The sequence below is a fragment of the Centropristis striata genome, chromosome 20 (genome assembly GCF_030273125.1).
Source record: "Centropristis striata isolate RG_2023a ecotype Rhode Island chromosome 20, C.striata_1.0, whole genome shotgun sequence".
NCBI lineage: Eukaryota > Metazoa > Chordata > Actinopteri > Perciformes > Serranidae > Centropristis > Centropristis striata.
In genome coordinates, this window is record NC_081536.1 from 7544593 (window position 1) to 7558247 (window position 13655).

General features: G+C 39.4%; 1 protein-coding gene across 2 annotated transcripts in view; it reads left to right on the plus strand.

Moving 5' to 3' along the window:
• The first annotated feature begins 1699 nt into the window (after positions 1 to 1699).
• LOC131993489 (striatin-like) overlaps positions 1700 to 13655 on the plus strand; it is a 31548-nt gene continuing 19592 nt past the window's right edge. The window contains exon 1 of one of the 2 annotated variants that reach the window (XM_059359425.1): positions 1700 to 2029. In XM_059359425.1, coding sequence (XP_059215408.1) covers positions 1817 to 2029 — 213 coding nt within the window. In that variant the 5' untranslated portion in view covers positions 1700 to 1816. The remainder of the gene's footprint in view (positions 2030 to 13655) is intronic. The other variant, XM_059359426.1, reaches the window with a different exon arrangement.

Sequence of the window (13655 nt, forward strand, 5' to 3'; positions counted from 1 at the left end):
GAAAACTAAGGACATTTTCACTATGATTTTCAGTTAGTTATCGTTTTTTTTTTTTTAACTCTTTAACAAAGATGTTTTTCCAATTCTAGTTTTCATTATTTCATTAGTTTTCGTTAACTATAATAGCCTTGATTGGTACTTCCATTCAAATGGGTTTACAAAGGTGTTTTGATGGACATAAAAACCCAGTTCCTTCAAGGATCATTGTAAATCATAACGTCACACTGTTAAAATAATCGCCTAAGTCATTTTTTGTCAAAATTGTTTGTTTTTTTGCCTAAATCATCTCCTAATGACGCCGGCCACCTATGGTAAAATCACCTACATCCTCAGTTGATCAGATCATGTGATTTTACCCCTTTAAGATCATCACTTCTTTGACAATTTGCCACATTCATAGGCATCAGATAAGAACCCAGCAAAGAAGAGCTGGAGGGAGATTGTTTAGTTATCAGTTTAGTTTATCAGTGTTTTATTGTTGACACTAATATTGGTAACACTTTACTCTAAGGTGTCTACATAAGAGTGACATGAGCGTGTCATAAACATGACATGGGATGTGTCATGAACATTAATGACACTTTGAAGTAACATTAATGCTCATGATACTTGTCATGTCATGTTTCTGACAGGCTTGTGTGACTCTTATGTAGACACCTTCAAAATAAAGTGTTACCATAACTTGCTTAAGTCACAAAGACATGTTCAAAAAAATTGCCATTTATTTTCATAAATAGTCATTTATTTCTCATAAGTTACATAATTTACACACAGTGTTATTACTATGTCAATAGCCATCCCTTGTTACATCCTTTTTGAGTGAAATTATCACTAAATGTCATATGTTACACTTGTGGTGAAGTTTTTTGTGTTTCCTGCAAAACTTGAAAAAATTAGTTAGGCGATTATTTTAACAGGGTGACGCTAATTGTGTAATACTGTAAACCGTGATATTTCCTGAGACGGCTATTATACCATAAAAACTCATACCGTTGCACAGGGCCGGTTCTAGGCAGGCATATATGAAGGGGCAGTCAGAAATGTGAAGAGGGCATCATGTGGACACATCATGCTCCAGCACTTTTTTTTCTGTGCTTATAGTAACTATGCTTTCTTCATTGGTCTATGTGTCCAACCCCAACCTGGAGAAGTGGATTGCACTTTGTCAGGCCTCTACCTTCAGACCTGTCCAACTTAGGTGTCCCACCTGAAGACTAAGCTCCTGCTGGTATAACTCTTAAGGTCACTGACCACAATAAGGTGGCAATCCCTCAGGGGGGGGGGACTGAATAATAAAAATAACACTAATGAATAAAATAAAATAAAACATCCTTCATCCAGATTTCAACTAACAATCGTGTATCATGTGTCCCTTTTTCGGGGGATTTTCCCGCTACTGCAGAACATTTTGTCAAATTGTAATGTATATTAATTTTGTGAGTATATTAAAATGTGTTTTCTCAACTTCTAAAATTTTGATTTGAGGGGGTGAGACATTTATTTAAGGGGGCTCGGCCCCCTCTTGCCCCAGCGTAGAGCCGGCCTCGACGTTGCAACCCTATCCGTTTCGAGCAAAATAAACCAGGAGAGTGTTCCGCCGGGCGGTCCGGGTGAGAGAATGGAGCGCCCCAGCCGACATGCGGTGGGCGTGGCCGTTGTTGCTGACGTCATCCAATGACAGCTAGCTGTCAGAAAGTGAGTTCATTCCCTCGAGCCGAGCGGAGACAGAGCCAGTCGCTAGGTTTCTGCCCTTCCGTTGATATCTAACACCACGTCTCAACGAGACAACGGACAGCCTTTTCCACCGAGCCCGGCCATGGACGAACAGGCGGGGCCCGGTGTGTTCTTTAACAACAATAACAACTCTGTTTTACCCGGCGGTGGGAAAGGACCTCTGCCTGATGGCGACGCTGGGGAGGCGGCTAGGGCGCAGTACAGTATCCCGGGGATCCTGCACTTCCTGCAGCACGAATGGGCCCGATTCGAAGTGGAGAGAGCACAATGGGAGGTGGAGCGGGCCGAATTACAGGTGAAAACCGTCACATTTTATGCACACACGGTCATGTATTAGGGGTACTATCGGGACATAGCGCTGCACATTTCTAGTAACTCGCGTTTAGTTTCTGTGTTTGATTGTTCTGGTTACTGGGCTAGCTTGTTAGCTTTAGCTCCGGAGCTAAAGGAGCTGCAGCGCCCCCCTGATTCAACTGCACGACGACCTCTTTACTGTGACTTAAACCTCTGAAGTCCAGGGGATTTTGGTTCGAATTTGTCAAGTTGCTTTGCATTAATTTCTGTCTCTGTTTAGCATCTTTCAGTCTGTCCTTACATCTCATGCATGGCTCCTTTTTCTCCACACAAACTTGTCTATCAGTCTGATTTTTCATTTTATTTTAATTAAAGTATAGAGCTGCCAGGAACCCAAAACACAAACAAAAGACACATGTGTCTATGGGAATGCACTTTTTTTTTTTTAACCATTTATACACAAAAACAGCAAAAATAATAAATAATATAACTAAAAAACAGTCTATTTGCATGTAAATTAAAAATAGTAATAGTTTCCATTGTAGCAAGGAAATTCACAATTTAAAAATGGTTTAGAAAGATAAATGGTACACTGTGAAAGCTCCTATGATTGCACTTTCAACTGGCTTTCTCAGCTTGTCTAAAAATCATATATAAATAAAGTTATTGCTGTAAATAAAACGTGTATTTTCAATAAATCGATGGACTCCAGAAGGTTAAACCACTAAACGTGGCTACTGCTTTTAGGAGTTTGGGCACAGACGTTAGAGCAGGCTTATAGGAAAATAGTTTTAATTAAACGACCAAGTAATGGCTACATTTACTCGCAGATTAGTGAATGTGTAATGCTGAAACGTTGTGTAGAAACACTACCTGCCTACTTACAGCTAAACGTATAGCACCCCGCCTTGATTTTTATTGCATTTTACCTCTTAACCTGAAAAAAACGACGTGGAGGAAAGGTAGTAGTTTTCTGAAATGCTTTGATCGCTTTAGACCCGTCAGTGCAGACAGACAGCTTACAGCACTCAAGAGACTGTAGTCAGTCTGTCTTGTTTATGAACCTTATCACATGCTAGCTGCCATGATACTGCCACTCCTGAATAGAAAATAAAAAATGCGTTTGTGTCTGTTTTAGATAAAGGCCACAGTGCTTTTAATTGGTCTTATAAGTTGGTTCACTCTTTTAACATAGATTTGACCTTTTACTTAAATATTCATCTATTTATAAAGAAGATATAAGAAGGCATTGGATACTCCTACTGGGAACCAAAGATTTAAAGATTTCAAACTTAATGTTTAGTTTTCTTAAACTAGAAGTGAATGTCTAACAAATATCCAAGTCAAGTTTTTTGTGTTTTCCAGGCCAGCTAGATTTTTTTTTTTTCATTTGATTTCACAGTCTGTGAGTACAAAGTACAGTTTAATTGTTAACAGGAGTAACATTTATAGATTTTGCTTTTACTGACCATAGAAACTATCATTACCACCCTACATGATCAACTTTTCATACTTAAAGTATCTACACAGGGAAAATGACTGTGGCAACATGTGCCAGACCATTTTTTTCTGGCATTTGAGTAGTCATTGTTACAGCTTATTACTGTTTAACTGAAGTCTCCATGTCCAATGTTTGGAAGAAAATGTTTTTTTCTTTCCATCATTCTGACCTAGTTGTGCAGCCATAATTGTAGGATCACAGACAAGAACAAACACTGACTTTTTGGGTCTGGCAGCTCGATCGACAGACTGACCTCGGCTAACAAAGGGAAGACAGGGAGACACTGCACAATGCATTGTTTTTAGATTGGTGACGTATCCTGCTCAGTGTAGTAGGGTTTTGAGTCATCTGGCCTGTGTGTATTCAGCTTCCTGTCTGTTGTCATGAAGCAAGCATATCAGCAAAGCAGCAGCAACTGCGGCAAAGCACAGTGAGGTTGCTAAATGGCTTATTGGGTGGTTTGTTTGTGGCGGTAAAACAGTGCGCGCTCAATTTGAGTGCTTGTTTTTGTTGCACCTAACCCCAAATGTGAGGTTGGTTGATGTTTTAAACGTAATTTAACCTGCTGTAGACACTACTCATTAAAATGTCTGGCTTACTCACTCTAATCACTTTGGCACCGTACTGATCTGAATTGATGCTTTGAGAATGAGTTCTCTATTTTGTCAGCTGTGAGTATTTACTGGTGTTTCTCTTTTAACATCCCTCTGTGTCAGTGCTGCACAATCCTGGAGCAATACTGGCAAATGAAGCATTGGAAATCTTCAAAAAGCCACATAATATGTAACCTTGTTGTGTCCTTGAGGGATGGATACATATTACAAACATACAGTACTTTTGTATTGTTGGATTGTTGTATTGTTGGATTGACCTTCAGGGAACATGGTGAGGGGGGAAAAAAAGAAAGTGATTTGGGCGAACGCAAATAGACATGTACTGTATGAATAATGAAAACTTATAGTGGGCATAGAGGCTTAATGGAAGATACTATGCAGCGTCTACTGTACCGTATGTTCTTTTTGCTCCACTTCATCCTTCTGCAACATGTTGCCCATAGTGCTCATCATCATGCCAACACATTTGTTTAATCACAGAATCAAAACTGACATGTTATCTTGTATGTTTAGAGCATGATACATACAAGGTTTCAGATCAAAGACCATTTAGAAAGGACATAAAGCGATTTCACAACCTAGGGAATTCTCTCTTCCCAGGATTGTTTTTGTTTTGTTGCTTGTACAGACACTGAATGGAAGACAGTTGGAGCTGTGTCTTACGTCGCTGTTTGGGAGGAAAGTGAACCCCAGGGCTTGTAGGAATGTCGTCCAGCCAGCCTGTTAGGTCATGCTCACAGCCACTCCTCTCTACTGGAGCAGCACACAAACTGTACTGTACATGGCTGACTTGTCCTGCTGCTGTGCACTGCACAGCAGCACAGGCTACTGTCAGTCATGATTAGACTCTAGTTGAGTGGTCATTGATAATCAATTAATTGACTCAATCAAGCTGATTTGCTTAGCTAGTGATAGGTTACAGCTTTAGTCAGTCTGTAGCATGTTCATGGACATGACAAGGGATGCAACTAATGACTATTTCTCCATCAGTTAATTTATTCTTTACTCTTTTAAATTGTCAAAAAAATTGAAAATGGCATTTACACGTCTTCACGTTGCTCATTTTGCCTGATTTTTTAGTCTATAAAATGGTAAATGTCCATCACTTATTCCAGTGACATTTGCAAATGTCTTGTTTTGTTAGACCAGTAGATTACTATTTCATAACAAAGAAAATAAACAAATATTCACATTTTAGAATCTGATACGAGAGTGCGTGTGTATCACTTTTACTTAAAGAAAGACTTGGATGATAACTAGATTATTCAAATCTTTGATTAATTTTTAATCAACTAACCATTGCAGCTCTAATGAATTTTATGCCTGAACAATTATTTGGCTTTTCATTTGAGCTCCTTAGAGTAACTTTATTTTGGCACTTTGCCTAATTTATGTGAGTTCAAGTTAGTTTAGTCTCACATACCGGTCTAGTTTATTTATTTTTTCATTTAGCACTGTATACACAACATGCTGCTATTGACTTAAAGCATTGCTTTGTTGGGCAGGGCCTTAGTTCAATATAATCCTGTAGCAATTAGAATTACATTGTCCATGTAGTTGTTGTTTTACAATAGTCTGTTGTTCAAATAATTTCCTGCTAATTGTAATTGTAACAAATTAGTTTTTGCTTTAGATGTCTGCAGAGATTTATTATGTGATACATAATAGTGACAGCAAATCCATTGTCTTGGATTTAAATTTTACAACTGATTGGCAGTTAAAAAGTAGATGTTATTTTGTATGAAGGGTTTGCAGAAAATGTTTTGTACATGGAGATCACTTGACAATGGTTCAACCAGACTGGCAACTGAAAGGGCAGAAAGAGACAAAGATACCTCTGAGCAACAGCTCAATAAGAATAGAAGAAAGACTGCAGAGGCCCAAAAGAAAAACTGCTTCTTAGAATATTTAGAGCCTGATTCCATCGGTGTGGCTCAGTAATGATCAAGGGTCATTTACGCTTTTCTAGACTCGAAAACAAATTAAAAATCGAAGGTGATTTGGGGGGAAAATGGTTACAACAGTATTCTTCCATCAGTTCTTTGGGGACACCGGCTAAATGGAAGTTTGAATCATTTAATCTTTCTCTTAGGCTCATTACTATGTCAAATGTAAATAATGCATTTGGTGTTAAAATTAAACTTTTCTAAATCTCTCTTAAAATAGCCATTAAGGATGGAAAGAACAACAACACCAATGTAAGAGTCCAAACTTAAGTTGTGTATATTGTGATATTGATTTAATGATATCCCCCTGGCGTAGTGATTAGCACAGATCTTTTCCAGGCCAGATGACTGAGGTTAGGTCGAGTTACGCCCTGTTCAAGCTAGGCAGTGCTCCATCAACCCTCCAGTTATGGGGAAATCCCTGCTCCATAGGGTATCTCCTTGCCAGAAGTATCTGTCAGCAGCCATAATTTGACACCAGCAGAAGGTTGAAGGTGACTCAGGGTGTAAGGTGGCTCTATGTGGGTGCAGACTGAAACGTAGACCCACTTACCTTCTCTGGATAGAAGCGTCCCTTGTATTTCTAAAAGAAAGCCTTTTAACATGAGCAAGATTATTGTGTGGCTCGTGTTATTTGGTGACTTATCTTCACGTCTTCGATGACTGCAGCTAACTGTGGAGCAGCCTAGAATTAGCCTGCCTCAGTTAGATGACTTATTACTGTGATCTCATGTTTACTTTTGCTAATGACAAAGCCTGAGGCATATTTAGCTCAATGGTGCGGCAATAGGAAGGACCAAACCAATGCACAAACGTACATATGCACGTACCATGGCATTCAGAAATGGGTGTCACCGTCATTCCTCAAGCGGTACTACGTCCACCCCCAAGCTGCAGTTATTTTTGTTTGCCCTCCCAGTGTGCGCCTCAGAGTGGGAAAGTACAAAAAAGTACATGCTTCTTCACCAAGGATATAGCATTTTCTCAGAGATGCTGCTCTCAGAGAAAGACATAGAAACTTTAGGCTACACAAATGTTTTTTAAAAAAAAGGTACCATTTCAAGTAAAAGCAATACAAAACTGCTGCATCCTTTCTAAACAGACAGTAAACCACAAAGAAACCTGTCCATCTTCAGTCATCGCTTTAAGACAAACCCCAGTAATATTCACCAGATGCACCACAAAGACAGTTATTGCAGAGTGTATGAAATATTCACTGTACAGACTGAAGTGAGGGTTTGTGTTTTTCCTGAGAGAGAGCCTGAAGGGACCCTTGTTTATTAACTAAAGCCTGGTCCTCTGAGCTTTGCCCTACTGTCCCTGTTGGACTCACACCAGAGCCTTTCTCTGTGCTGTAGAGCTGCCTGTTAATTCCCCTCTCCTTCCTCCATTCACACTTACAGCCTTCATCTGTCTACGTGGGTGTGCAGGACAGCTGCCTGGTTGTGCCACAAAGTTGCCTGCCTCCCCCAGCTTTACAGTCAATCAGAGGTCGCCAGTCTGCCAGAGTTGTAAATTGGTGTACTCACTGGATCAAATTGCTATTGTCTGAATGTGATTTAGTAATCATAGTGTTGTTTTCTCACGCGTTTTGCCGCAAGCTTAGCTGTTTGTAAATATTTCTGGGTTTTTTTTTTTTTGTTTTTTTTTTTGACATGCATACATGCTAACTTGTAAATTTCTTTTGGGGAAAAATATGTATTTCAATACTATTTTTATTTCCAGTAATGTATTATTGGCCCTAGTTAAATAATTTCAAACTGCACATATTCCGCATCATAAGTATGCAAACTAACGACATTTCAATCAACCTTAACTAGTTCCAACCTGACATTTTAACATCAACTAAAATAACTGTTAGATGATTTGTTCTCATCTGTGAAATTATGGTTGACTTTTGCAGAGCATGAACATTGTATCGATAAATGTATTGATAACCGTGTCCCGTTCCATGTGTTGCCTCGTCCATATGCTCTCCACATTGTGCCATGACGCAAAAAGGAGCTGTGGCTAAAAGCCCTATAATGGCAGGGAAATCCCTGCATCCTTACATGCATGCTGATTAACTTATTTGAAGAGTCGGGTCTCTGGGATTGACAGCATTGTGTTAAGAACAAGGATGGATTGCACACAGGTCTGTTGTCAGTGTGCATGTAGGGGCTAAGTGAATCAATGCGCTGCATGCAGCTTTTCAATGAAATAAGATTTTGAATACTTAAAAAGAAATAGAAAATCAATATGTGGCTGTCAGTGTTGATTTTGTGGCAGGCTGCCATAAATAAATCAATGTATGGTATGATTTAGTCCTACAATTTAAAGGCTTTTTACAACATCAGTCTTTTTTCAAAGTCTTCTTCGCTGTGCAGTCAGTGCATCTTTACCCTCTATGTTGTTTTCACCATAGAACTGCCAGAACCACACCTTACAGTCACACAACCGATTTGTCAGAGAAAATGCTGATGTTGAAAAATTTAGCTCTCTGCCTGCATACGGTATGCGAGCTTGTGCATGTGCACCACGAGCCTTATGTAATATTAATGCAGCAACATGGGATGCAGCACCCTTGTCCTCATGAAGCCCAACTCTCACTGCCTTTGTTTGCACCCTCTATAAGGTAGCACTGCAGTGTCAACTTGACGGCAAAGTGTTAAACAAAGCTCAAGTGTAAACTCGTGATGAGATGAAAACAACAAATCTGTGTCCCTGTAGGGGTTTAGGAAGCGTGAGATGTATTTTTGACTGTGAGCTGTCTCTGTCTATGTCAGGATTTTCTCTTGTTTTATGGGTATTGTAGAAGAGGTGGAAGGCACAGTTTGGCTCATTCCAGATAACTGAACAGAAATCTTTATTGAATCCCAGTTTGAGCAGCTCACTGTCTCACCCTGACCCTCAGAGCTATCCTGAATCTGTGCCTGTGGACATCAGCACAGTAGATCGATGTGCAGTGTCTGCATTTGAAGGGGTGAGCTCCAGCCAGAATTACGGATCGTCAGTATTTCACAATGTAACTCACTGCTTCTGTGGCACACTAGGAGCAAAATGGAGCAGTGGATTAAGCTAAGCAGTTTGTTTGATACCCGCACCTGACAGTCAGTGAGATGGTTGTGTAATATGTGTACATACAGCCCGTATGTTGCCTTTTCACAGAACGAGGCAGAATATGGTTGTGAGAAGACTATTGAGCAGAGAAGGATGTGAAGAGACAGCTGGAGTTAGTACTGACTGAAGTGCTTTAGGAAGGTAAAAGGATTGTCCACTCGAATCCAACCTTGATTTTAAAAATCAATCATCATAGTCACAAATCAGTTTAGCAATTTCAAATGAGGGTGGGTGGAAGGACGTTTTACACTGTGAGACAATATACATTTGTCTGACATCAGAAATATTGTCTGATCATATATAACATGATTGCTGTCTCTTCAATAACTCTGGATGTATTAGCCATGTCAGGTGTTTTTTCTGCTAGCTCTGCAGATCTTAAAATAGGGATGAACCAATTCTGAAACTCTCCTTTGATACTAATGTTTAAAATCTGGCAAATAATGCAGATATTGATGTTTTTGTTGTTGTAATTTATTTCCTGTTTATTACTTGGGAAACAATTATACCTTCACATATAGAAAAACATTATTTAATATTATTATTTTATTAAAAAATACTTTCTTTCAAATTATTTTTGAAGAACTGCTTCAAAAGCTCTTATTTAACTACCTTCTCAATAAGGAAACATTTTCACAACTGCACAGCCTAACAATAACAGTTACAGTTAATAAATGTATTAGAAGTATATAGGAATGTCTTTCACCTCTTCTGTTTATCATACAGAATAAAATTTTCTTGTCACTGATCTTTCTCCGGGACCATGTCATACTCCCAGATGGATTACATCTTTTTTTTTTTGCACTTTTATTTGTAAACGGACCGACATGCATGTGGGACCTGTTGCCCTCTCACGTCCCGCCACTGTCGTGTCCTGCCACTGTCTTCTTCTTTGACCAGCAGCTGCAACAGCAACATCGGCCATTGTCATTGGTGAATGCCATCTTATTTGCTGATAGGACGATGGTAGTAAACAAGTAGAATATCAGGCTTACCCAGTGAGTTCTCAAACACAAAAATAAGTTAGCATTTTAGCGCCATGGGGTCTATCCTCTCCATCTCAATGAGGATTTTGAATGGGTTTTAGTTAGATGCCTGAAATAAGGTCAGTGGTTAACACAGCTGAAGAGATGTTCATGTTTTGTTGTATGACATAAAACACGTTGGTAAATCCACTTGTGAATTTTGAGTTCTTTACATGTCATCACGCCTGGACACGGACAGCAACTCTCTCACTAGTCCACCTTACAGCCTCTTGTCGTGTTTTCCAATGTTCTTGCAAACTCTTGTAGATTGGAAATTATACTAATAAAAATATATATTCAGCTACAGATTCTCTAGCTTGTCAAAACCGCTGGTTAGCTTGTTGAAAATCATCTGAAGCAAAACGGTAGTGACGTCCATCGGCTGCACTAACGCGTCAGACATAATAAAAGTGGTGTACATTTCTGAGGACTATCCAGTTGAACAAAACGTGTAAGCATCAGAAACGAATTTGCCACAGAGCTAATTTTCTGCAGTGATCCAAAATCCAATGCAAAAATCCCATAGAAGAATTCTCAATAGACCCCATGGTGAGGCTTTGATATGCTCTCTATTGTCCCTATTTTTTTCCATCATACTTTAATACTGTGGCAAGTGTGTAAAATGTTATCAGTTTCAACATAAAATATATTTAGTTTGTACAGTTTTCAGTTGTATGCATGTCACAAAGAATTAGCAAATTATCCGATTCTGTTATGTTTACGTTTTAGACAATGTGCAAAATGTTTTAGAGTCAGAGATGTACTACATAAAGTGAGCAGCCTTAGCTATAAAGACGTTATGTTGATTTCTGGTGATGAACAAATAGAAAACTGCTGTAGCCATGTCAGAGTAGTCTCCAGCCCCTCTGTCTTGCTTCAGTTGTTTTTCTGCCTTTTCTCTCTTGCTACTAGTGTAATGGCATGCATGGAATGTACTTGGCTTGTCATCAGGTCGGCCATCATGGTGCTCATTGGTTTGCGGTAACTGTGAGAGTAAATCCGGTATTCACTGAAAGAAAGGTTGTTTGCATTGTAAATGTGGGATTTACACCAGCCCCGTTCCCTTCTTCAGCTGTGACCGCAGCCAAAGGGCCGGCATGTGTGACCATTTTGTTTGTGTGTAGGCCCTGAGGTTGTACGAGTATCCACTGCATTTCTTTTCCAAATGGAGTGAGCTCAGTGTTGCCGTTGAGATGTACTGGATTTCTCACAGTGTTCAGTCTGTCTACATTAAATGGTCTCTTTGTGTTATGGATGTCTTTGGTGATGACGCAGAAGAAGTCTGGATGAAAACATGTCTGGGATTCACAAATCTCAGACTTCTCTAATTATAAATAGAGTGGAAATTGTTTAAAGTCATCACTGAAAATGAAAGAAGAAATTTGGTGGAATTGTTTTCATCCTGCTCTCTGTGTAATCCACTGCCAACAATGTGCTTAAATAATCTACACATTACTTGTATGAGCTGAAAAGGAACATAAAATTAGTGTGCTTCATGACATGTATTTGTCTTAAATGTGTTGGTAGGACCGGAAGCTGCTGTCAGTCCCTTTTCCCTCATTTTTCTGGTTTAGTTAGGGGCAGAAATTTGACATCCAAACTGGGATTGACTTCATGCCAAAGCAAAAGCTATTGCAACCAACTTTTTTTTTTTTACCAGAATTTAGCCAGTGGCCACTGTTTATTTTCCTCCCTAGCTATTAACCTTTCTCATTCTGCCTCCTTTTCCTGTCTCTGAAAAGCCCTGCGCTCTAGATGGATGCCCCATTCTACATGTCTCTCTTACTCAGATGGACTAAGGAGCCCTTATCCAGCAGCCCAATAATGCAGGCAGTGTGAGGCCGGGAATTAAATGCTTCCTGTGTCTCTTTATGGCCCGAGTTGACTCATTGCATTCCTCCCAAGGTTAATGTTTGATGGAGTAGAGATGGCGAGCCAGAGATTCACAGAGCAGCACTCTTCTCTATCTCTGGCACCGCAGGACGCCAGGGGTCTCTGGGCCAGCGCTTCATGTGGATAAGGAAGTGAATGGTTGCTCCCTATATCAATTGACGCAGATGTAAAGTTTTCATCCACAGCGAAACACGAGTCAATCTCCATTTTTGAAAAGTTGTGTTAGGCATTGAGTGCTTCCAAATGTACCGCCTCTCAATCTGTTCTTACACTTTGTCATCCTTTTTGGATGTGACATTCTTGAGGTTAATGTTCAGCCTTGCTTTAGCTTTTATTGGTGAAAAAAGTGAGATGTTTCGAATAAATCGAGAGACTTTTTACTGGAAATGTTTTGTTGTTTGGGCTAGAGAGATTGACTGTTCAGCTGGACATCAAGAGAAACATTTAATGGAAAATAGCTCTGCAATTAGCCTAATGAGGTATTTGTGGGTTCTGTAGCCCAGTTGCATGTGATATGGTTTCAATGCCCCAAGGCAGTGGTCCGCACTGATATTTGGATTGAAGCCATTTTATCCAGAGTTAGTTATTTTGGGAGCCGCACAGTCTGGCCCAATCCAAACAGTGATAATTTTCCATATGTAATATTTTCCTAATGCCTTATTTGTGCCCCTTCTTGTGTGTCTCCTCTCTCATCCTCCAAAGACACCACAAAGCAATCCCTGTTTTATCGAATGTAAGCAAGTTGTTCATCACTTCTTTTCCTCCTGTCATATCCGAAAATCCACTTTTCAATCCACCTACAAATCAATATTTTTCATCAGGTAAAAAACGAAGAACTTACTCTTCTATCACTGCTGGGGCTTTGCTGGTATTTTATTGTCTGTCCTGCTCCATGGTACTGTAACTGAGCTTATGAATGCTTCAGAGCCCTTTTTGTGAACCTTTTTTTGAGTCTCCTTTCTTTCTTGTTTTGTACTTTTCTGTTTTAACCCACAGAGCCACCCTTGGGGCGTTTATTTGCTCCTGTCACATTTTATTCACTGTGGCCTCATTTTTCACTGCATTATAGTCATGCTCCTCTATGGAAACAGCACAATTATACCTAAAAGTAGGGAGAATCAAAATTGTCAATGCAGTACAACACAGCCATAATACCGTAAATCATTAAAAAACAAAAAAACATAACTTGAATTTCTATTATTTATATACACAAAAAAATGGAATCTTACATCCACCAATATTGAGAAAAAGAGGGCTCCACATTCTATACATATATATTGAACCATTTTAAGTTACTACTTTGAAACCCTCTTGTCCTCTCCGCTCTCTGTAAACAACCTGCAGTTCAGTTGAAGTTTCGCTGAATTTTTGGCACGTGACTGTTTGACTCAGCTGAGTCATTCACGGCTTCAGTTGTTTTTTACAGGGCCTGGTTAGTGCAAATGGTTTATTTTTTGATAAAATGTATAATGAGTCAAGTCTAAAGAATAAAGGGATTTTAATTAATTATGACTATTTTTAGCTACTTACCTGCTGCAGGTTATGGGGT